The sequence below is a fragment of the Eschrichtius robustus genome, chromosome 6, assembly GCF_028021215.1.
Source record: "Eschrichtius robustus isolate mEscRob2 chromosome 6, mEscRob2.pri, whole genome shotgun sequence".
In the NCBI taxonomy this organism is placed as follows: Eukaryota; Metazoa; Chordata; class Mammalia; order Artiodactyla; family Eschrichtiidae; genus Eschrichtius; species Eschrichtius robustus.
Window position 1 is genome coordinate 132,397,173 of NC_090829.1, and position 25,107 is coordinate 132,422,279.

The following is a 25,107-nucleotide window of genomic DNA, read 5'->3' on the forward strand; positions in this document are numbered from 1 at the left end:
ATGTTGTAATGACAACAAAGCATATAATCTAAAAATACATTTCAAGAGTCTAGATGCCCATATTAATACTTATAAAATAGTGCAGAAAGAAATTAAATAAGACTCAAATAGAGACATATCACAGATTGAAAGCTGTTCAATATCCCTAATTTACAGATTCAATACCTTCTTTTTTAAAATTAATTAATTATTTTTTTATATCTTTATTGAGGTATAATTGCTTTACAATGTTGTGTTAATTTCTGCTGTATAACAAAGTGAATCAGTTATAAGTGTACATATATCCCCATATCCCCTCCCTCTTGAGCCTCCCTCCCATCCTCCCTATCCCACCCCTCTAGGTGGTCACAAAGCATCGAGCTGATCTCCCTGTGCTAGGGAGCAACTTCCCACTAGCCATCCATTTCACATTTTGATTCAATATATTCTGAACAAAAAAGCCAGCAGGCATTTTAATAGAAATTGAAAAACTGATTCTAAAATTTATATGAGAGCAGGGATAGGCAAAATAATCTTTAAAAAGAGAATTAAATGTGGAAGTCTTTTATTATCTCATTTCAGGACTTAATATAAAGATATATTGAGATATTATGGTACTGCAAAATGTATAGGTGATTATTCGGGGGGACAGAATACAATTCTGAAAGAGATTCACAAGTATACTGTCGATTTCTGTTTACCAAGATGCCAAATCCATTCAAATGCAGAAAAATGTATTTTCCACAAATGGTATTAAAATCACTGGATACATTTAAAGGACTAAAAAAAAAAAAAAAAGGAAAAATGCGTTGTGCAACAATCTTATACCTCTGCTTAAAACCATTCAACAGCTCTTGTTGCTTTTAGAAGAAAGTGCAATGCTGAATTAGTACTAAAGATCTGGGGAAAATGGTCCCAAAATCTTTCTGGTCTAATTTCAAGTCATTCTTTCCTTTCCCCTCAATGACCAGACAAAATGGCTTTCAGTTTTATAATGCACATCTCAAGACTTTGGTCCTAAAAACACTTCTGCAAGCCCCACCTACCTATGCCCTACTTATTCCTTAGACCTGTTTCAAATGCAGTTCCTCTGGGAATCTTTTCTTGACTTCTAAGACTAGATGAGGTTCCCTTGATGTATGTTATTGTAGCATCAAGGACTCATTCACAGCTCATTATTTTATATTTGCTTTCTCTGTTAGACTTTCAGTCCTGTTAGAACAAAGAGCACACACTTTTTTTTACTCTATTTTTCATTATGGAGTAATACACAAAACAATTTTATTTTTTTTTTTTTTTACTTTTTTATTTTTTATTTTTTTTTTTACATTTTAAAGTAACAACTAGGATTATTACTTATAACATTATACCAGAACATATAAGATTTTTAGAAATTTCATGTAATGTCTGAAACATTTATATTAACATATTTCCATACGTATTTCCATACAAATACAAATATAAGATTTTTAGAAATTTCATGTAATGTCTGAAACATTTATATTAACATATTTCCATACAAATAACCCAATGAAAGTTTAGTATTAGTTGTTTCGTTTGTTTTTTTATACTGCAGGTTCTTATTAGGCATCAATTTTATACACATCAGTGTATACGTGTCAATCCCAATTGCCCAATTCAGCACACCACCATCCCCACCCCACCGCAGTTTTCCCCCCTTGGTGTCCATGTGTCCATTCTCTACATCTGTGTCTCAACTTCTGCCCTGCAAACTGGCTCATCTGTACCATTTTTCTAGGTTCCACATACATGCATTAATATACAATATTTGTTTTTCTCTTTCTGACTTACTTCACTCTGTATGACAGTCTCTAGATCCATCCACGTCTCAACAAATGACTCAATTTCGTTCCTTTTTATGGCTGAGTAATATTCCATTGTATATATGTGCCACCACTTCTTTATCCATTCGTCTGCTGATGGGCATTTAGGTTGCTTCCATGACCTGGCTATTGTAAATAGTGCTGCAATGAACATTTGGGTGCATGTGTCTTTTTGAATTACGGTTTTCTCTGGGTATATGCCCAGTAGTGGGATTGCTGGGTCATATGGTAATTCTATTTTTAGGTTTTTAAGGAACCTCCATATTGTTCTCCATAGTGGCTGTATCAATTTACATTCCCACCAACAGTGCAAGAGGTTTCCCTTTTCTCCACACCCTCTCCAGCATTTGTTGTTTGTAGATTTTCTGATGATGCCCATTCTAACAGGAGTGAGGTGATACCTCATTGTAGTTTTGATTTGCATTTCTCTAATAATTAGTGATGTTGAGCATCTTTTCATGTGCTTCGTGGCCGTCTGGATGTCTTCTTTGGAGAAATGTCTATTTAGGTCTTCTGCCCATTTTTGGATTGGGGTGTTTATTTCTTTAATATTGAGCTGAATGAGCTGTTTATATATTTTGGAGATTAATCCTTTGTCCGTTGATTCATTTGCAAATATTTTCTCCCATTCTGAGGGTTGTCTTTTCGTCTTGTTTATGGTTTCCTTTGCTGTGCAAAAGCTTTGAAGTTTCATTAGGTCCCACTTGTTTATTTTTGTTTTTATTTCCATTACTCTAGGAGGTGGACCAAAAAAGATCTTGCTGTGATTTATGTCAAAGAGTGTTCTTCCTATGTTTTCCTCTAAGAGTTTTATAGTGTCCAGTCTTATATTTAGGTCTCTAATCCACTTTGAGTTTATTTTTGTGTATGGTGTTAGGGAATATTCTAATTTCATTCTTTTACATGTAGCTGTCCAGTTTTCCCAGCACCACTTATTGAAGAGACTGTCTTTTCTCCATTGTATATCTTTGCCTCCTTTGTCATAGATTAGTTGACCATAGGGGCGTGGGTTAATCTCTGGGCTTTCTATCTTGCTCCATTGATCTATGTTTCTGTTTTTGTGCCAGTACCATATTGTCTTGATTACTGTAGCTTTGTAGAAAACTATGCAGAAAACTATAAGACACTGATGAAAGAAATTAAAGATGATACCAACAGATGGAGAGATATACCATGTTCTTGGATTGGAAGAATCAGCATTGTGAAAATGAGTATACTACCCAAAGCAATCTACAGTTTCAATGCAATCCCTATCAAATTACCAATGGCATTTTTTACGGAGCTAGAACAAATCATCTTAAAATTTGTATGGAGACACAAAGACCCCGAATAGCCAAAGCAGTCTTGAGGGAAAAAAATGGAGCTGGAGGAATCAGGCTCCCTGACTTCAGACTCTACTACAGAACAATTTTATTTTAAAAGTTATATTCAACAATATATTTCCATAGCAGAGATTTTGGCTCATGGTAGAGGTTTAATGAAAATATTGTGAAAATAGTAATACTGGCAAAATGTTTGACAATGTGTTCTGAGGTGTGACTAATTAAAAAACAAACAAACAAACAAACATGGGTACAGGGAGTTGGGAAGGATAAAGCTGTTCTCTGTAATTACTAATGAGATAAACATTGATAAATAGAAATTGTTATATCAAGTGCCTAGAAATGATTCATGAGAGAATTTCCTGGGAAACTGAGTATATTTATTCTGGGAAATCAGAACTGGAAGCAAGTTGATAGACAGATAATCAGCAGCTTCTGGAAAGTTAGTTGTGTGGGCATCAGCTTGGGACTCAAACCCCTGGGTTCACAGTCTATGATGTTATGCATCTGTGGAAGCATGCAGCAGGAGGAATTCGGAAGCTAGAAGCCAGATAAGTGCCTGCTGGTGTCCTCTTCGTTGTGCAGAGTGGGATTAAGTTAATGAAATCTGGATGACCACTATATTATTCACTATACTATAATTAATTGATGAAATAGAGAAAGAATAAAATCTTTACTCTGGGTAATTTATAATGTGCCAGAGACTTGGGACAGAGGAAGATGCAGTTTTCTGAGTGGTAGAGGCAAGACATCAGTTCAGGAGTTGTGTTTCTTGTTGTAAAAATAATACAGTTTTCTTATTTTGACTATCTACCTGAAATGGGATATTATATTTAATTTCAGACATAATTGTAGTATTATAAATTCATTGTCTCCACCATTGAATTTTAGTGTTTGTTTGTGATCACTTCATTATACTGCTAGTTACACTTAATAAATCTTTGAGTTGTTTTTATAAATTTGCTTGTTTACTAGTTTTGGTAGGGAGGATAATGGCCTCTTAAAGTTATTTATATACCTTTTGAATATGTTACGTTATGTGGCAAAGGTAATGAAAGTAGCAGATGTAATTAAAGTTGCTAACCAGTTGATGTTAAAATAGAGATTGCCCGGTGGACCCAACATGATTATAAGCATCCTTAAAAATGGAAGAGAGAGGCAGAAGAGTAGGTCAGAGTCATACATTGTAAGAAGGATTTGACCCACCATTGATGGCTTTGAAGATGGAGGAAGTGGGACATTGGCTAAGGAATTCGGATGGCCTCTAGAAAACAAAAAAAAAAGTAAGTAAATAGGTTTTCCCCAAAATCCTCTGGAAAGAAATGTAGTCCTTCCAGCACCATGATATTAGTACAGCGAGACTGCCTGAATTTTGTCCTACAGAATTAGAATAAATTGTTGTTTAAGGTATTATGTGTATATGTATATGTATATATATATATATGTATGGCTTATTTGATATAATTTGTTATAGCAATAATTTAAAAACTAAGATATTAGTATATTCCTAAAGTCAGAAAAATTTCCACTCCTGCATCTCAAATTGAGAGACATTAATAGATGAGGCATCAGCTTGGCCAAAAACTTCAGTTGTTCCGCATGAGTGTTCTGCAGTTGCTTATGTTTTGAAGTTTAAAATTTGATTATTTCTTTGGTTGGAGATTATGCACATGAGATGAACTTGAATCATTAAGATTCATAAGCAGGACAGTTTACAGAGGAGTTTACTGTTTATCATTTAAATTTTTATAATGCAGTGGCTGATGAATTTTTTCCCAATTTTTTTCATTATTCCTTTATTTTTTTCCTTCTAACTATACAGTCACCATAACTATGTCCTAAACATGGGGGAGGAGAAGGAAGAGGGATAAGAAGATGAGGAAGAGAAAGAGCATATGAGGGAAGAGAAAAGAGAGGATGGTACAGTTTGATGGAATAAAGCCATTCTACTTCGTCACTCTACTATAACTTGCTGTGTAATCTTGTAAAATTCTATTTAACTCCCTTATGTTTTATATTTTATCACGTTGGTAGTAAAGGAAAAAATAAAGAGAACGTGATGAGAAGACTGAGAAATACTTATAAGACTAGGTTTTTAGAGCTTCCCTGGTGGCGCAGTGGTTGAGAGTCTGCCTGCCAGTGCTGGGGACACGGGTTCGAGCTCCTGGTCTGGGAGAATCCCACATGCCTCGGAGCAAGTGGGCCCGTGAGCCACAACTGCTGAGCCTGAGCGTCTGGAGTCTCTGCTCCGCAACAAGAGAGGCCGCGATAGTGAGAGGCCCGCGCACCGCGATGAAGAGTGGCCCCCGCTCTCCGCAACTGGGGAAAGCCCTCGCACAGAGGCGAAGACCCAACACAGCCAAAAATAATAAATAAATAATAAATAAAAAATTAAAAAAAAAAAAAAAAAAAAAAAAGACTAGGTTTTTGCTAAGCCTCTCATACCCTGCGACCCATTTTCTAATTTCAGGGATGTTTGAGAATCTTATAAAATAAAGATAGGAAAAATATTGGAACATTACTTGTTTTATATGGATATTAAGTTTCCAGTTTTTATTATATTATGTCAGTATGTTACTTTGTGTAACACTTGGCTGTCAGAAGAATGGCGTAAAATAAAGAATATCCAACTTTATTTCAATATACAATTGAAACATTCATTTTTGATAATATTAAAACTTTCTTCTTTGCAGTTAGATTCAGTTTCTATGTTGGCTAGGAACCCAGGTGCAACCTCACACCTGCTGAGCCTAGTTCCTTCCCATCTAAGTTTGTTGCCTGCCTTCTTATACAAATGGTGATAATTAGAGCAGACTGAAAATAGTAATTGGGATACAGGGATTTAGTCAATTAAAAAAATGAGAAAATTTCCACCACTGTGATAATCTAAATCTCAGAGGTGATCCTAGTCTAAAAATGTACACCCACACACTAGTCTTCCATTTTAATACCCTTTATGCACATGCCTCATCATAGAAGTCTAAATTTTATTCCTACACTCTTAAAACCACTCTCATACATAATATCTTTAGAGATGCATGGTCCATGTTTATTGTGTGAATAAAGATATTCAAATCTCTTGGATTTTCTTTTAGAGAAAGTCTGTACCAAGAAACTGTGGGCATCCGGGGAAAACTCTTACTTAAAAAAAGAAAAATATCTAAGCCTAATCAAAATTAGTGCATAGTTCCCCAAATCTGAGCTTACCAAAGCCCACTAACAGAAGCAATGACAATACAAATCCTAGCTGACACATTACTAGTAAATAACAATATTCACTGCATATTTGGATAGCAGAATAAAGAGTTTATTAAAATCAAATTATTTGACTTTCCATCTATCTTTGGGAGAAGTACAAAACCATAAATTCTATCAACAATTCAATTTGAATTTCTCATTAATTTTGTAGGTTGACAGAGTTAATCTATCACCCAGTGTTCGAGGGCTGGAGAGGTAAAGAGTTGCGGGTGATCAGGGAATATCAGAAAACTTTTCAACGGAGGAAATTAAGATAATAGATAATCACAGTACAGAATCTAAATTTCTTAATGGATTTGGCTCTTCTACAAATTAATCAGTAGAAGCCAGATCTACAGATTGGCCAGTAACAAGATGAATGGAAACTCCTGGAAGGAAATTTGATTGGGGGTCAGAATCTGGATCCACAGCCCAGGGAAGGGAAGCCACAGACTCCATAACCCAGGGGTCTGAAGCCATAGGATCCAAAGCCCATTGAGTAGCAGCTTCTGTATCCAGAGCTCAGGGAGAGGCAACTGCTGGACTTAAAGCCCAGACACCCAGCATAAGTTATCCTGCAGGGACTGCAGAGCCTGGAGGTCCTTGGGCCGTAGCAGGATGTCTGGCAGGGAAAGGACACCACACGAGATGTCTGGCACCTGATGGGCTCATAGCAGGTCTCCTGACAGCCACGTAATAGAGAGAAGCCCAGCAGGCAGGTGCTAGGAGAGCAGAGGTCAGTGCTGTAGACCAGGTTGCTGGGCTGGAAGGAGCCTGGGTAGCATAGATAGTCTCCAAGGGAGCAGGAGGAGAAGATTCCAGGGCAGCCGTTGTAGGACATGTTGACAGGAAGTATGAGCTCAGTTGAGTTACAGGGAGAAGATTCTGAGTTTGAATTTAACCTTGTGGACAGGTGTGTATATATATATATATACTCTCAGCAGTAGATGTGGTAACCTACAGGGTCATTTTTTACATATTTGTGCTCCTTCGTTTACATGTGTGTAACTCAGTAATCTTCTCTGTAATTGCAGTTGGAATCGTTTTCCCCATATTGTATTTATGAGTGCTATAATTTTGGTGTTATAGCCAAGGCCAATGAACTACACCTATGTCAGAAATGCTATGACTGTTTCACACTAATGCTTATCCCATCATAGTCAGGAAATGGTGAGATAAGCATCATTTTCCTTTTCCTCTTGTCATAATCCTTGGGTGTTTTGTGTCTGGCAATGATGAGAAAACACTTTTCTCAAATGGTGGTTAAATAAGATAAAATTATTTCTCTTCTTTGTCAATGGATCAGAGGTGCAACTTTGGCTTGAATGAGGAATCTACTAAATACTGACCTTACTTGTCCTTATGTTTTCTCATTCTCCAAAATTATTGCCCATCTATTACATTCTATTACACATGTGTCTCAGATACAATGGAGAGGAAAAAATATCAGCCAGGACAAACTGAATATCACTGATGGCTACAACCCGAGAGAAACCTGGACAATTATTTGGAGACATAGTGACAGTGAGGGACAGAACCAAGACAGAGTCACAAGTGCAGGCCAGTTTGGACCCTTATGAAGAGAATCAAAGAGCTAAGAAATATTGAGATGAGGGAAGGAAAAATTGAGTTTTAGATTCAGTGTATCTGATATGAGACCTGTAGTCTTAACAGATTCTCATCTGTATGTGTAGCAGCCCTGAGAATTTACTTCTCAGATCTTCATCTGCAGGAGGCTTGATTGACCAAAGGCCCCCCCATGCTATGGTCTGAAATCTAACATTTCATTGGCATGGAAGCCTTCCTTTCCATGGGGCTGCTCCCAGGCAATGACTGAGCATAACAGAGACACATGGAATCCTCTGATGGCCAACAACTGAGGATTCTCCAATGGCCTTGAGGAACTATCTTTAATCTGTGGCTACCTGGGTCATGTCCTTCCCTCTCTTCTTCACTCTGGTCAGACTCGCATGGAAGTCTGACGTCTCCTAGCCTTCTTCACTCCCTCCTCCAATTCTTTTCTCCCACAGACATTTCCCAATAAAATCCTTGTACCTTTAATTCCATCTTGGTGTCTGCTTCATGAATGACCTGTACTAACACAGTAAGTTATGGAGTGACTTTTGCCTGCCCAACTATGTCTCTTCTAGGTCTTACGGATTCGTTGCCAAGAATCTATCTGGTGTTACTGATTTTCCATTTCCTTATTTTTTTAACAGTATATTCTGCCCTTTTGTTATTTCACTCTTTTGCTTAATCTGGGATTAATGTACTTTCCAATTTCTACTCCTTAGTGTGGATATGGATTCAGTGATTTTCAGCCATTCTTCTAAAATGTATGCATTTAAGGCTATAACTTTCCTATGAAGCAGAGTTTAATTTTGATATTTTATATTTTATTGTGCTTTCTTCTTTGAGGATGGATTGTTTACAAGCATAATGCTTAACTTCCAAAATATGAGGATTTACTAGTTAATTCTGTTGTTCTAGTTGTTATTGCTTCTTAGCTTATACCACTATGATCAGCATATGATCTATTTTGGTAAGTGCTTTGTGGGAACGTGAACATAACTGATATTCTGAAGTTCTGACCGCAATGTTTTATGCATGTTACTTAGGCCATATTTGCTAATCATGTCGTTAATATTTTCTATGCCCTTATTGTTTGTTTGTCTGTCATCTGTTTCTATCAAAAGTGAAAGAAGAGTGTTAAATTTCTAGTTGTGATTGTGGATTTGTATATTTCTCTTTGTAGATTGTCATTCTTTTTGGTGTGACAGCTTGAGCCATCTTTATCTTTGTATTTATTGTGTTTGAAATTTGTGATGGTTCCTTAATCTGTGCGTCAAAGAATTCCCAGATGCACTTCTCTGTTTTGCATGTTAAACATTCTAAATGCTTACTTTAAATGTAAAGGAGAGAGTCATTAAATTTTGTCTTAAAGAAGCAAAGGCAAGATAAGATTTAAAATACAAAGGGGAGACTCTGGTGAGGGAAAAATGCAGGAAATCAGTATGTTGAATCTTGTTTACACATTTTTGTAATTAAACTAAATGGTTGGTGGGTAGTAAAACATTCAGACTGGACATTCTGTCTTGTACATGCCAACCCGGGTTAACAAACAAAATTATTTCAGTTATTTAATAATTAAAGAAAACAATTTGTAAGTTTAGCTTTGGAGCATTTGTTGCAGGCTGTCTCTGGGTAACGTTTGCTAAAGCCCATCTTTCAGCCATCTCAACCTTAAGGCAGCTCTTCTTATTTTCCTCATTACTATTTCACATGTGAGATGATGCCTTTCACCAATTTTGATAAATTGTCAACTATAGTCTCTTCAAATATTGTTTCTGTCCCATTCTTATTTCCTTTTTACTCTGAGATTCTAATTATAAGCAAAATACACTATTAAACTATGTTATATATGCCTCTTACAGTCTTTTCTCTGTTTTCAATCTTTTTGTCTTTTTATGCTTTAGTTTGGGAATTTCTTTCTATTCCATCTTCTAGTTCACTAATTGTCTATTCAGCAATGTTTAATCCCCTGATAAAACATATAAATTAGGTTTTCCAAATCAGTTATTATTTTGTAAATTTCTAAAAAAAAAATTTCAATTAGTTTCTGTTGTTTAGTTTTCAGTTTTCTGCCAAAATCTTCAATCTTATCTTTAATTCTTTAAACATAACTATTCCTTAATAATAGTATTTTCCTATTTCTTACTGTTAAATTCTTTACATAAGTATTTTAATGTCTGATTTTGACATGTCCATTATATGGATTGTGTATTTCAGATTCTGTTTTCTGCTGTTCTGTTTTGTTCCAGTCTTATTTTCTCATATTCCTGCTGTATTTTTAGAGTAATAGATATTTCATATATATTTTAAAAACCTGGGTGACTTTACCTCTCTCCAGAAAGATTTGCTTATGTTTTTGAAAGGCTGCTAGGATAAAGATGTCAGAATTCTAGATTATTTTAATCCAAAGAGGGATTGAGATAATTCAAACCTGGGCTTCAGTTCTTATAGGAAGCTGTCTATTAGCAACTCAGTTTTACTTCTAGGAACTGGTTCTCCATGGTCTGGGATATTTTCCATGGACCCAACTCTTTGGTAAGCCCAAAATTCTAATTTTATTTCTCTAGCCCTGTTAGTTTATGAAAATTCTCTCAGCCTCTTAGTCACTACTTTCAAAATCAACATATAATTTGAAGGGAATAGCAACTCCAGATATAGGCTCTTTTCTTTTGATTGTGCTTCTGACCCATATAGTGTCTCTGTGACTCTGGGACATTTTGATTGGCTCTGAAGTTTTCAAACAGAGATTTTTTTTTTTTTTTTTTAATTTCTCCAGCTTTTCTATTCTCATTGAGAAGAATTGTTCAATGTTTTAAACAATGTTAACTTGCTAATTTTATGTAATTTTTAAAGGTTTATTTATGTTTAGAATACATAAGAGCGTTTCAAATAAGGGAGTACCTACAGTGAAGATGACCATTTAAAAGTCTGTTACAGCAGTTTAAGTAGCAATAGATGACACCAGAAGTCATGGAATTTAAATGCCACTGTTGTGAGTATCAACCTTTCTTTCTAACCCTGTCTCCCACCCCCATACCACTTCCCGTGCCTTACACTGTTACAATATGGCCTACACCCCCCACGTGCCTTCATACCTTTCTGATTGTCTCATCCCGTTTTAACCTTCCAGACCTTATTTTGTTCTGTTCCATATTTATTGCATCTTTGCTTTTCTAAGTGACACCCCACTCCCAATGGAAGCTGTCCACACCCTGCCTGCGTCTCCTGGGTAATCATCTGTACAATCTGAAGGCTGATTCTTCGGGGCATCTGTAAAGCTCTGCCTAAGGACTTTTTCACTTCCCAGGGCATGCTGAGCCCCTGCACAGGGAATCCTCCACTAGAACTGAGCTCCAGCTGTCTACAGTGGTGCCTGGCTTAGTAATGCACCCTGTACTGCCTTCCTTCCATTCCCTGTCAATCTTCCCACCCCCTGCAGGTGTTTGCTGTGATCACCTCCCAAGTAAAAAACTTGCCCTTGAATCCATGTTCTCAAGCTTTGTTTCTAGATAATTTATAGAAAAATACTTGGATGCCTCATTAATACATTTACTGAAAAATCTTCAATGTTTCTCCACCTTGTAAAATTGTAATTATAGCACAAGGAACTATACTCAATATTTTATAACTTATAAGAGAAAAAATTCTGAAAAAGAATATATATATAATATGTACATTATAAGTGAATCTGTGCTGTACACCTGAAACTAATGCAGTATTGTAAATCAACCATACTTCAATAAAAATAAATAAATTGTAATTTTATGGGCTTCCCTGGTGGCACAGTGGTTGAGAGTCTGCCTGCCAATGCAGGGGACACGAGTTCGAGCCCTGGTCTGGGAAGATCCCACATGCCGCAGAGCAACTAGGCCCGTGAGCCACAACTACTGAGCCTGCGCGTCTGGAGCCTGTGCTCCGCGACAAGAGAGGCCGTGACAGTGAGAGGCCCGCGCACCGCGATGAAGAGTGGCCCCCACTTGCCGCAACTAGAGAAAGCCCTCGCACAGAAACGAAGACCCAACACAGCCAAAAATAAATGGATAAATAAATAAATAATAAAAATAAGGAATTCCTTTAAATAAATAAATAAATAAATAAATAAATAAATAAATTGTAATTTTATATTCCTAGGGAAAAATACCAAGAATATATTACAAAGGGAAATGTGCTTTAGTATTGTATGTGGCACATTTAAGAAAGGCAGCCATGATATCTTTGTCCAATGAATATATTTTTAAGAACACAGAATTCAAAAGTCTTCTAATCTATGTTGGATAATAATAAAGAACATATTTTGTGGCTAATAGGTAATAATAGATAGTGATTAAAGGGGATCTTTATATAAGAAGTATTGGCTTTTGTTTATTGTTTCAAACCTAGATGATTAATAAAAGAAAGATCCCCAGCAGGTTAGTGACCAGTTGACTGGTAATTTGGAGAAGAGCAGTAGGTGGGTGCTGACCATTGTGACCTTCATCTATGGATGAGATTCTGCTGGAAACACACCTCACATATCAAAACTATTTTGTTCATAACATAAGGGTTTAGACTCTGCAATTAAAAAATCAGAAGTCACTGGATGCACAGCTCAAAGTGATAAATTTTACATGAAATATATATCTCAATTTTTGTTATAAATAACTCAGTTTAAAAAAAAAAAGAACAAAAATAATGGTGGAGGTTTATGTTACATAGAACAAACAATATAATCTCTGGGCTTAATTTAGTCCACGTTTAGGGAGTTTACAAATTCTTCTTGAATTTATATTAATTTAAAGTAGATGAAAATTTAGCAATTTAGAGCAAAGGGAAGAGAAGAATATCTCTTGTCAGGGAATAGTCCTTGAACAAGGAAACTGGAGTAACTGAAGACAAATTCACTCAATTTCCCAGTTTTGCCAGATAAATTTATGCTCCCCTTTTAACTCAGGTATTTTATATTTAAACATTTTAAAAATTTTTTCCAGCTTTATTGAAGTATAAATGACAAATAGCAGTTGATATATATAGTGTACAGTGTGGTGTTTTGCTATAGGTATATATTGTGAAGTGATTACTGAAATCAAACTAACATACCATCACTTCACGTGGTTACAATTTGTGTGTGTATGTGTGGTGAGACCGCTTAAGATCATCTCACTTAGGAAATATCAAGTATACAAAATAGTATTAGTGGTATCATTAACTATAGTTATCAGGCTGTACATCAGATCTGCAGAAATTATTCACCCTGCATAATTAAAATCTTGTATCCTTTGGCCAATATCAGAATAATTTTAGAGTTGTGTTTGAAAACAGAAAAAATGGGGAAGGAATAGTGTCCACAGTATTGTATCAATTAGACATTTTACCTACTTGCTGAGGCACAAAGCAAGGAGAAATGAATTCTGGTCTTGAAGAACAGAAAATAAAGGACTCACCAAGTAACTATTTGAATTGGGTGTATTTACTTCTTTCCTCAGTCCTCTTCCTTCTGGAAGGTCTACATTATGTTACTTTTAAAGTTGCCATAGATTTTATTGATAAAATTCAATATTTTTAACATTATTATTTTTTGTAAGTTTATAACAGTTTTATTAGAAAATAAAATAAGAAAATATTGCCATCAACCATAACACTATATTTCCTCGAGTCTGGAATATAATTTAACTGGTTTTTTTCTAACACTGAATATTTTGTGAATGAACTAGAAAGTATCTGTTTATACTCTCAGAATATGAAAAATCTAGCAAACTTTGTTTTTAAACTTAGAATCTATAGTTAAGGAGAGGCTATAAATATATATACACATATATATGTATATGAAAAAACAGAAGAGAAAGTCTAAGTTAAGCACAGAAAAAGGAGGAAAGAAAAATGCTACTGTGGGGACAAAAAGAGAGAAGAGAGAGAGAGATTCATACGTTCTGCAGAGGAAAAGAGAACTGGAAAGAAAAAAACCTTCAAACTGCAGCTCTGCAAGTGCCAGTAAGTCATTCAAAGCCTGTGCAGAGAAAAACTAGAGACATTCCAAGACAATAGAAGTCCTAGGTATTTATAAATGTAGATGATAAAAGGGACATGTCAAAATTCATAAAATATACTAATTTTGAAAATTTTAATTAAGAAGACATTAGGAAACAGACAGTAATTTGAGTGCAATAGAAAAAACAATTTTCTTGAGCCTTCTCTGCTTCACTTTCATTTGTTTCCTCCCCTCATCAGACTCGTGTTTCCCTCCTGGCTGAATAGAGATGGGCCCAGATTGATCTTCCCTGGTACTATTTCAACTGAGCCTTTTTTTTTTTTTGTCATCTTATCTTTACATACACAGCAAAGTGTCTTTCAGTTTCTAGCCATTTCTCTCTCAGTCTCTTTGTTTTAACTATTTTTTGTCTCTCTTCATTGGATTAGAGACACACTGTAACTGTGATACTTGGTGTATTAGTTTTCTATTGTTGCCATAACAGATTGCCACCAAGTGATTTTGGAGAATGGGAATGAATGTTGACAAGGTGGATCATTCCAGGAAGGATTCCATCCAGCTAGAAACTGTGCCTCTGATCCATTGTACCAGAAGAAAATTGATTTTGTCTCATTCCCCACTCTTAGGAGGAAAGCATCTACCAGCAAAACCAGATGTGGATACACAGGAATCAGATTAGCATAAACCAGAGGAAAAGCTTTCCTGGCCTTGTTGCTTTCCTGGCCATCATGGGATGTGCATTAATGTAAAACAGTCAACATTTCTGACACAGCAGTAGTCCATTGGTTTTGGCTATAACAACAAAATTACAGCACCCATAAAAACAAATGCGGAAAACTATTTGAATGCAACTGCAATTACAGAGAAGACTATTGAATTACACATATGCAAAAGAGGAAATCTAATGTGGGGACCATGACCCCACAGGTGTCACACCCATTGCTGAAAGTATATAAATGCCATAGTGCAGGAGTGACATTCAAGCAGAATCTTCTCACAGTAACTCAGCTGAACTCACATCTCCTGTCAACATATCCTATAATTGCCGCTCTGGAAACTTCTCCTCCCGCTCCCTTGGGGGCCACTTGTGCTACCCAGACTCCTTCTACCCCAGCAACCTGGTCTACAGCACTGACCTCTGCTCTCCCAGCACCTGCCAGCTGGGCTCCTCTCTCTACAGTTAGGAGACCTGTTATGAGCCCATCAGGTGCCAGATGTCCCTTGTGGTGTCCAGTCCCTGCCAGACATCCTGCTACCGCCCCAGGACCTCCAGTCTCTGCAGTCCCGCTGGACAACTTATGCTGGGTGTCTGGGCTTTAGGTCCAGCAGCTGCAATTCCCTGAGCTCTGGATCCAGAAGCTGCTACTCACTGGGCTGTGGATTCTGTGGCCTCAAACCCCCGGGGTTATGGAGTCTGTGGCTTCCCTTCCCTGGGCTGTGGATCCAGATTCTGCCGTCCAACCTACTTTGCCTCCAGTAGCTGCTAACCATCGTGTTACAGCCCAACATGTGGATTCGGTTTCTACCGTTCAACTTGTTGAGAGTCTAGATCCTTTCGAGTATTGAGATCAAAGTCTCTGCTCAATACAGCCATCATTTTCATTCTCACCATTTACCACTGTTCTTTTATTCTTAAATCATCAGTTTCTTGTATCATCAACTTTTGAGAGACTCTGAATTTAATGAATAACCCAATATGAAGTCCTAATATCTGTGCTATTGATAGAAAATATGCTATTGGATTTTCATGGAAGAGCAATTGAAAATGAAAATCTTAATCTGATAAATTTATGTCGTCATCTAGCACCAAAATATATTGTTCGTCTTATTATTATTTGCCTATAGTTTATTTAGGATTTGGGAATTTTAAATAAAGATCAATATGACTCTGAAACTGGGTTTGGGAACACATATTTTGATAGATTTGAGCAAATTTCTTTTGTCAGTGCATATGTTCCCTACTGGGAGCATTTATTTCCTGGAGGTCCATATTTTGTATGTCTCAATATCAGTGACACTTGCCTGAGAATGGAGGCATGGATTTCTTCTGATAAAGGAAAACAGAGAGATTGGCACATAACTAGAAATGCAGGCAACAAGAATACAATATAATTTATAAGATAAGGTTACACATAGACCAAAAACATACCTGAAAGTCTAGTATCTGAGTGTGGATCTTCAGCTAAGAGAAAAGATGAGCCTGAAACAACTGCTAAGATAGATGTTTTGCTCCCTGTTGGTTGGCATAAGAAGTGCCATGACCCTTCCCTGAGCCTGGTACCTAAGCATGATCCATTCCTGAGCCATCCCTATGAACATGTGTAAAGAGATTCACAATGACCTTAAGTGGGGAGTAACTGGGTTAAGGAGGTGTGGGAAAACCTCCTGATGCTTCTCCAAGGTTCAAACTGCATCAACTAAGAGCAACACACCTGAGCAATGCTGAACAAACATTTGTATCCATTAGTCTTAGCCTGAACCCCTCTCTCCCCAAAAGCAGAGTTGAAGTCAAAACCTTGGGTGCAGACAGTGTATTTGCCACGAGACCCCAGGGAGCCAGTTTGGGAGACCATGGAAGGTGAAAGAATCAAAGATGAAAATTTCACAAAGTGACATATTTTTTGTCGATTTATGGTGGGCAATGGAGACTCAATTGTTCAGGGCCTTTTTAGGAATGCATACAATGACTTTTGGAATTGTCCACCCCAGGATCTGATCAACAGGGGGAAGCATTTATGCATCAGCTTCTGTCTCCCATTGCTAGAATGTTGTCCCTGATGTTTGTTACTTTCCTGGAACCTCATTACCTGTGCAAAGAGGATTCATAGTGTGTTCCTTTTGTTTTCCTGGCTGTGCCCTCTGAGAAGCCCAGGTAAAGAGTGAAAGAAAAGTTGTCTATACATGAAAGGAGAGACTGTCTGTGCAAAGAGGGTTGAAACCTGCATGAAATTGTTCTCCATAGCTGTGCCTGGGATCATAGGTGAGAAAATGAGGATATAACAGAGAATACAAGGGTACCAGATACACCACTTGCATTTAATGCTCAAACATCCTTGTGAGAAAGACAGACATTGTGTCATATAGATCTTTCTAGACATGAAGGAATGAAAAGTCAAAAAGTATTAGAATCTTGCCCAAGGTTATACATCAAAGATCTAGTAGAATCCGATCTCTTGAATTAATCTTTTCTTGTTCTTTCCTGAAGTTTTATAAAACTCCGTTTTTAACCAAGATCCTTGAGTATTTCTCTACAGAGATTGCTTTATCTGAATAGACTTCAGCTCCTATTGGATTTAGTTTCATTAGCCTCATGAGCAGTATTTATAATAAAGAGAAAAATAAAAATAAATGCAGCATTTAGGAGAAGGAAGCTAAAGAAAGATGAGCTAATTTCTCTTGAAAACATTTGCATTAACCATAATATTTAATAATAGTCCAAGAGAAATACTTGATTACCCCTCAGGAAGATATTGCTAGAAATCCTGAGTGCTATGACAAATCCTATATTAATTATCATTATTAATGTCACATTATAATGTTCCCTTTCTCAATAACTAATGCTATGAACAAGAATAGTAAAACAAAACAAAATGAAACCCTCTCTTTCACAGCCACACATACACAATTTCAATACCAGCAACCAAAAAATTGAAGATAATGGGCTTATTGTTAAAAATTAAAAAGAAATAAGAGATAAAGATGATTCTTATATAACTTGGCAGATTTCTAATCTTCCCTCGAAATTCCCCCAACACAAACACTGTCACTCCTAGAAGATTTTCTCTGAAAAAAAAAAAAAAAAGTAAAATTACCAAACTGTGACATCTCACTAATCTGTAAACTGCATTCCCATTTTGGTGAGTCAGATTGAAGGAGCAAGGAGTCAGTCAGGATAAAATCATGGGAAAGTTCCTGCAGAGAGAAAAGTAGTATAATTGGGTGCAAAAGTAACATAGAATGTGGAAGAAAGATTGAGAATCAGGCATTGAAGAATGTATAGCCCAAGCAAGAGACAAAAATAATTTCCCCACGTGTGTGCTTTGCTATGTAAAATAACATACTAATGACATAAAAATCAACAACACAAAGGCATGAGGAAAACAATAATACAACAGAGGTGGAAGAGGTGATTGATGAGGTAGGGAAAAACATGCCAAAATAACCTACTCTGGGTAAATACAAAAATGTTTTAAAACTACAATTTCTACTCTGAGTAGCAGAATATTACAGCATGTTTGGATTCAATTATGGGTTATATGTTTACAGCAATTACAACTGTATTTTTTCTCCATAGAAATCTTACTTTATTGTTTTTACCATGATGTTGTCCTTCACCAAAATTTGTATTTTTATTGTTACTGAGACAACCAAAAATTTTATCTTTGATGTTGAACTTTTAAAATGATTTTATATTAGCATTGCCAAATAGAGTATTATGAACTTTCAATAGCTTTACATGGATTCTTTGGACTGCATGAAGAAATCAAACCACTATTGGAATTAATTCATTTTTGATTTGAAACATTTAACAATACTGACGTAATACTGGCTTCATTAATCCTTAATGAAGTTTTTCTTTTGCTAATGGAGGAGCATATCATCAGCTACTGCTTCATTTGTTGTTTTGTTTTGTTGTTGTTGTTGTTGGCTGTTTTTGTTTGTTTTTACTTGCACAAGAAAACTTAGGATTTAACATGAGTGAAAATGATTTAGAATAGTTATGTGACCTAAATAAAATGTATGCATCAGAATGATATATTAACACAGCTTTTGCAACTGCAAGTGATTAATCATCTTTGGAAGTAATCATCTTAAAATTTCTATCTTTTGAAATAGATACTGATGCTTCTTCAGCAAAATTGTCTCTTTTATTTTTCATGTGGTAAGTGATATTTCTAACCCCAGTGGTGGAGAGTAAATGTTATTGAATTGCTGTACAAGTCATATATTCACCATCAATTTGCTTTAGTAATAGAAATTAAGCATTCACTTTTTTAAATTAAATATGAACTTTTAGTTTTCGCTCTTTGCTCCTAAAAAGATATTTGTTTGCAAAGTTTAAAGAAGAAAGATGTTCCCAAACAATAAAATGAATAGTTGTAGATTTAAACAATACGACATGTGGCCAAGCCACTGTAGCAAGAGCATTTAGATTAATATTTATATGCTGTGTACCACCCTCAATTTTAGGCCCATATTTTATGTACACCTAATCAGTAATTCTAAATTCCCCACTATCTCCACCTACTGGTAGTTTGGGGTGTATTATTGCATCTTGCAGGCTGTGGAAAGAGCCATAGCAGTACTGGCTAGGTTAGAATGGCAAATGAACCTCCACCAAGATTTGAACATGTGAGCTGTCCTACTGCTTGTATCTGAGTGTAATTTGTTTTCCATGATCCCTCTGCAATAAAAGGAGTAGTTCCATTTTGTTCAGGCAGGATGACCAAAGAAAGGATAGGATATGGCTTGTCTTCTTTCAGATTTAACACTGGTTAAAGTGAAAACTCTGTACACTATACATGTATGTCATACTCCACTAGATGAAACCATAGCAAAAGCAAAGTGGTTTTCTAAACTGATCATCACTTATGTTAACTCAATTATTCATTATAAATAAAAAGTGAAAACTCTAAGACAATTACCAAATGGGACTGGATGCTGAGACAAATGGAAAAAACCAAGACATATGGTTACCCTGTGGGTGAGAATCTAGGTCATCTGTATCTTTCAGTAATGTTGTCCTTGACATAATGGATAAAAGTTTGGAACATAACTGCTGATTCAGGAGTGATCAGCTGCTTAAATATTTAGTTGAATCTTGTAACAAGAGAATATTTGCATTGTTTTTGAGTTTCATTTTCTTTTTGTTTGTTTTTTTCCAAACAAATGTTATCAACAGAACTAAAAACATAGTAGCAATTGGGACTCCATCAAACTTGTATAACGGATTGTATGGAAAATGTTGGGCTTACTTGTTAATAAGTACTGGAATGTGTTAGACGTTTCATTTATAAACCAATTAGAAATTTCATTTGATTTCTTATATGCCTGTAAAGCTGGGACACCTGGAATTCTCACCAAATCTAACTCACTAAAATCTAAGTTCTTACTGAATATCCCCATTTCAATTTCTCAAATATTTTAGAATGTATTTATGATTAATTTTCCTTCCAGAATTACATGATGTAGTCAATTTAATATACCTTACAACTTGTAACTATTTTATATAAAAATATTCAAGTTTCTAACCCACGACAAAACCAAAGGTCACAGTTATTTGTTTGTAGTCTTAAAAATGTATTTTCAGGTTTTATCATATGAAGGTATTAACAGATGGAGTAAACATAAAAGATGAAATAATTTCTTCCAAACCTAAAGGACACTGGACAATTTTACATTTTAAAGTAAAGATTTTTTAAATGATGAATACAAGATACAGAAATATCCAGCCAGATATTTAGAAGTAGTTTTGAAGACACAAAGTAAACAAATAATGTTAAAGCCAATATGTGGATGTCATATACCATATTTTTATTTAAAATTACAACATTTTTTTCTACTAGTAAAATTTGAAATAGACACATTAGGAGAAATAAATAGGAAATAAATGTGCTTCAATATTTTTGGCATGTTTCTTCAATGAATACGTTTCCAGCTACTGGTATTCAAATTATCCCTAATCCATAGTAGGTAACAGTAGAAGTCAAATTTATAAGCTAGATGTAGGACAAAAGGTCAATAAATAGTATAGATATTGATATAGCAGGTATTGCATTAAATTTCTAGATGTAGTAAGTATTGTGTTCAGGCATAATATTAGTAGAAGCCAGGTCCACAGGTTGGTTGGAAAGAAAGAGACTGGCAGCTCCTAGAAGAGAGGTAGGTCAGAAGGTAAAAGCTGGATCTACAACTTACGGATGAGAAAGCATTGGGGCCACAACCCACTGATTGGAAACCACTGGATCCAAAGCCCAGAGAAGGGAAGCCACAATCAAAAGATTGAAAGTTACTTGGAGCCAAAGCCCAGAGACCCAGAGACACAGAGTAAGTCGTCTGGCAGGGAATGAAGAACGTGGAGGTCCTCCGGTGGTAGCAGGACATCTGGCAGGGACCGGACACCACATGGAATGTCTGGCACCGGATGGTATCACAGCAAGTCTCCTGACAGCCAGTGTAGAGAGAGGGTCCCGGATGGCAGGAGCTGGGAGAGCAGCGGTCAGTGTTGTAGACCAGGTTGCTGGGGTAAGAAGAGCCATAGGAAGAGCCTGAGTAGCGCAGGTGGTCCCCAAGGGAGCGGGAGGAGAAGTTTCCAGAGCAGCGGTAGTAGGACATGTTGACAGGACATGTAACTTACAATGGGAATACTCTAAGTTTGAATGTCACTTTTTCGACAGGGGCATTTATATAACCTTATCATTGACTGTGTCATCCACATGGTTTATAAAAACAAGTCACCTTCCTCTTTTTAATTGAATTGGAAAGATCAGCATAGTTATACAGATGTAGTATTTGTGGTTTTACAACTGGAAAGTGCAGTCATGTTTGTGCCTTGGAATTCAGGTAATAGTACTGAATTTTTAAAGCTCTTAGTCATCCTTCTCTACCAAAGGTCACTGAGCAGATCACTCAGAAAACTTTAGATGTAGTGTCTGGGCTGAGGGAAGCTGGCTTAATTAAAAATAATTGATACCCCTTTCACAGTCTGTCTCAAAATCGTTGCCATCTGGATAGCAAAGTTGCTAACTGATCTACTCAACGTCATTTTTTTAAAAACAAAAACATACATTGATTGTTACCAGGAAGTGGAAAGTTTACCTAATGGACAGTGCCATCAGGAAGCAGCAATGGTAACATGCAGATGTATGAAGATTTTTGTTTTTTTAATCAGATCTCGATTTTAATGGCTTTAGTGAAATATTAACTGAGAGACCCCCTTATTTCTGATGTCCCTGCTTAAAATTGCATGCAAACTAATGAGTCAGTCTTAGCTTTTCTGTCTTCTGTGTGTGTCTTTACTGTAGAATTAAATATTAAATATAAATATAAATTTCTTTATATTATTTTGGAATGTTAGAGGTTATTTCTCTAAGATGCTGGAAAAAATAAAGAACATTAAAAATGTGGCAAAAATGCCTAGTATTTCTCTCTCTAATCAGAGGCGATGTTTACCACTAAAAGGATTCCCCAGAATCTGAAAAATGCCCCTGTTCTATAGAAAGTTTATAAGGTAATTGCCTTGAACTTTTGGAGCAAAGAAGTCATCTTAAAGAGATTCTTCCTTTGCCTCAGGAAGCGACATATATCACTTTGACTTAAATTATTTTCAGGTGTTTCTGACAAGTATTATAAAATTTCTAAAATAATGGTCATTTTTTTGTTGTTGTTTTTCTATGACTTGTATTCCACCTCTGTGTAGTAGGCTAATGAAGATTGACAACCTTGAAGAAGAGGAGAGATTAAGAAGGTTTATCTTTCTGTGGTTTCTGTGTTGTTTAATTTGTTCATTTCATAGAAAAACATTTCCCTTCTACTTTTGAACAAAAGTGCTTGGGTACACAAACCTCCATTTTGTTGAGAAAAGGATGCTCAAAATTACTTAATATCTGACCTCATAGAATATTCTTCCAGAGAAATAGCTTATATAAGAGTGGATGACATTGAAGCAAGCAAATTCAATTTAGCTGGGTTAAATATTTATATGGATGTTTTGATGTTCAATAATTTAGTAACAAACAAAACAGGAAGGTTTGGAATCTACTAGAATGTTTTTTTCTATTCATAATTAAGAAGCCTAATAAATAAGAATTGTTTATTACAGAAATGGAGCACGTATTATGTTACCTAGTATATGCAACATGATTGAAGACCAATTTGTCTACTCAAAACGTTCAGACTCATAAAATCTACAGTTTGGAAGGGAGTTTTGCAATTACCTTCAGTACTCTACCATGTTGGAATCCCATTTACAACACCTTTTTAGGTGGATATCTAATAAGTGCCCCCAAGATGGAAATCTCAATTACCTGCAAAAGTACCTTGTTTTAGGTTTTTAGCTGAATCTATCCTCAAAACTTCCACTTAGTAATTTCAAGTCTTCATAGAATGAGTCTCAGGTCATTTCCATTGGACAATACATCAGTTTTTGAAGATAGATGTCTTAAGAGATTTGCCTATACCCACAGGTTATCTTAAGCCATCCCCTGTACCAGGCACTACTCTATTTATAGTTAACGATGATGAACTTTATGGGAGAGTCTAGAAAAATACTTATACTAGTCCTCTAGGCAGAATATATATACATCATTTGATATATTTACCACATCAGAGGTCCCAAAAGGATTCATTCTCTTTTTCACATTATCATACATTTTGATACCCTCCACTCTCAGTTCAATTTATAAAGATCATTTGTAACTATGAATTTTTCTAACTTGATCTTTCTGTGAAGTTTACCTGGGGTAGACACTTTCCTAATTTCTTGATTTTACTTACCTTCTGTAATAAAAATCCTACTCCATGAGTGAAAACTAAAGGAATAAAAGCCCAATTTTTAATGTATACTGCTTATCATTTACTTCTCAGTAACATAAACACCACCAAAAATTACTTAAACTTTATGGGGATAGAGATTTTTTTGAGAATTAAATTTATTGATGAGTTCTTTCAAGAAGCAAGTCAACTTCAGAACAAAAATTTCTTGACTTAAGTATTTTTATAATGTAATCTTCAAAGCACTCCTGCAAATACTGAACCCTTACTTCTAAATCAAAAACTCATGCACACAAGAGTAGCTTGGGTACCTGTGCTATAAGAAAACTAGAATGTAAATGTGTTACACACACATTTAATGTTTGTACCAATTCAGGATTGTAAGTGGGTTATTTCTTCTATAAAGTACACAAGATTTGGGAGATGGAGCAGATATTGAGGGTTTCTTTTTCTCAATTTGGTTGCTAAACTTTGAACTAAATAAATGTCCCTTTGAGACTACAAAGTATTTTTTAGAGCCTTAAACACAACAAAATTCTCACTGTGTTACCCATTCAATACAATATCTTTAAGGATAGGATGAATAAAACACCAATCTTATAGGTACAATTATAGTACAATAACATTTTTGCTTCATGAACAATTACTTTGAAAAACTAATGCAATTCTTTCATTTAAAAGTTCACATTCATAAAAAAAGGTCTTTGAAGGTTAATGCATTTCATTTTGACTAGAACCTAATTCAGCGTTCTTATTAAAATGGGCACATGCTCTTACACCCATTGCTAGAGCACAGTATATAACTGTCCAGTATAGAAGGTAACATTCACACTCACAAACTTCCCTCTGCAACTCAGTTGAACTTAGAACTCCTGACAACATGTCTTTCAACTGCAGCTCTGGAAACTTCTCCTCCCTCTCCCTTGGAGGTTACCTGGGGTACCCAGTTTCCACCTATGATTCTTTCTACCACAGCAATATAAGCTACCCCCACCCCAGCACTTTCCAGCTGGGCTCCTCTCTCCACGGTGGTTGTCAGGAGACCTTCTTTAAGCCCACCAGCTTCCAGACACCCTGGGCTGTGACCAGATCCTACCAGACATCCTACTTCCATCCAAAAAATATCATCTTCCACAGTCCCTGCCAAACAAATTACACTGGATCTCTAGGTTTGCGAAATACTGGCCTTGGATCTTTTGGTTATGGAAATACTGACTTCCAGTCTCTGGGGTGTGGATCCAGCTTCTGCTGCCCAACTTACTTTTCTTCCAGGAATTGCCAGTCATCTTGTTACCAACCAGCCTTCAGCTCTTGCTTTTTTGGATAAATTTACTGAATGTCTCCCATTACCTCATGGTTATATCTGCACTTTATGGAACTTTAGCACTCAGCCTCTCCAACATCTTTGATTACTGACCATCTTCAACACTAGGACTCGCTAACACAGTCCTCCCAGAAGTAACAAAGTAACCTTGGCCTGTAACCTTTTGTAAATCAGACATATGAGATATATCTTGAATTTTCATTCCTATGCCAATGCTCTGAATCATTTCTGTTGCTACCTTAATAAGACTCTTATTTTCCTCCTAAGATTCTTTCACTTAAGTGTATTTCAAATAGATATGGCCTTTAAAATAAACTTATTTATCTAGCATGAATTATGGCATTCCATTTTTTTATCCATATGGTACATTTA

The 25,107-nt window shown here is 36.0% G+C and overlaps 4 protein-coding genes across 4 annotated transcripts; 2 read left to right on the forward strand and 2 right to left on the reverse strand.

Moving 5' to 3' along the window:
* Positions 1-6,794: 6,794 nt before the first annotated feature.
* On the reverse strand, positions 6,795-7,223 carry LOC137766040 (keratin-associated protein 13-2-like). Its single transcript, XM_068545741.1, has one exon. It carries the CDS (start codon positions 7,221-7,223, stop codon positions 6,795-6,797), a length of 429 nt encoding a protein of 142 aa, XP_068401842.1.
* KRTAP23-1 (keratin associated protein 23-1) lies at positions 7,222-15,117 on the forward strand. Its single transcript, XM_068545693.1, is given in 3 exon segments — positions 7,222-7,295; positions 14,890-15,050; positions 15,053-15,117. Coding segments are annotated over 3 exon segments (300 nt in total).
* A 5,621-nt stretch (positions 15,118-20,738) lies between these two features.
* On the reverse strand, positions 20,739-21,254 carry LOC137766041 (keratin-associated protein 14-like). Its single transcript, XM_068545742.1, has one exon. It carries the CDS (start codon positions 21,252-21,254, stop codon positions 20,739-20,741), a length of 516 nt encoding a protein of 171 aa, XP_068401843.1.
* Positions 21,255-24,291: 3,037 nt separating this feature from the next.
* KRTAP15-1 (keratin associated protein 15-1) lies at positions 24,292-24,738 on the forward strand. Its single transcript, XM_068545694.1, has one exon. The coding sequence runs from the start codon at positions 24,292-24,294 to the stop codon at positions 24,736-24,738; it is 447 nt and encodes a 148-aa protein (XP_068401795.1).
* The last annotated feature ends 369 nt before the right edge of the window (positions 24,739-25,107 follow it).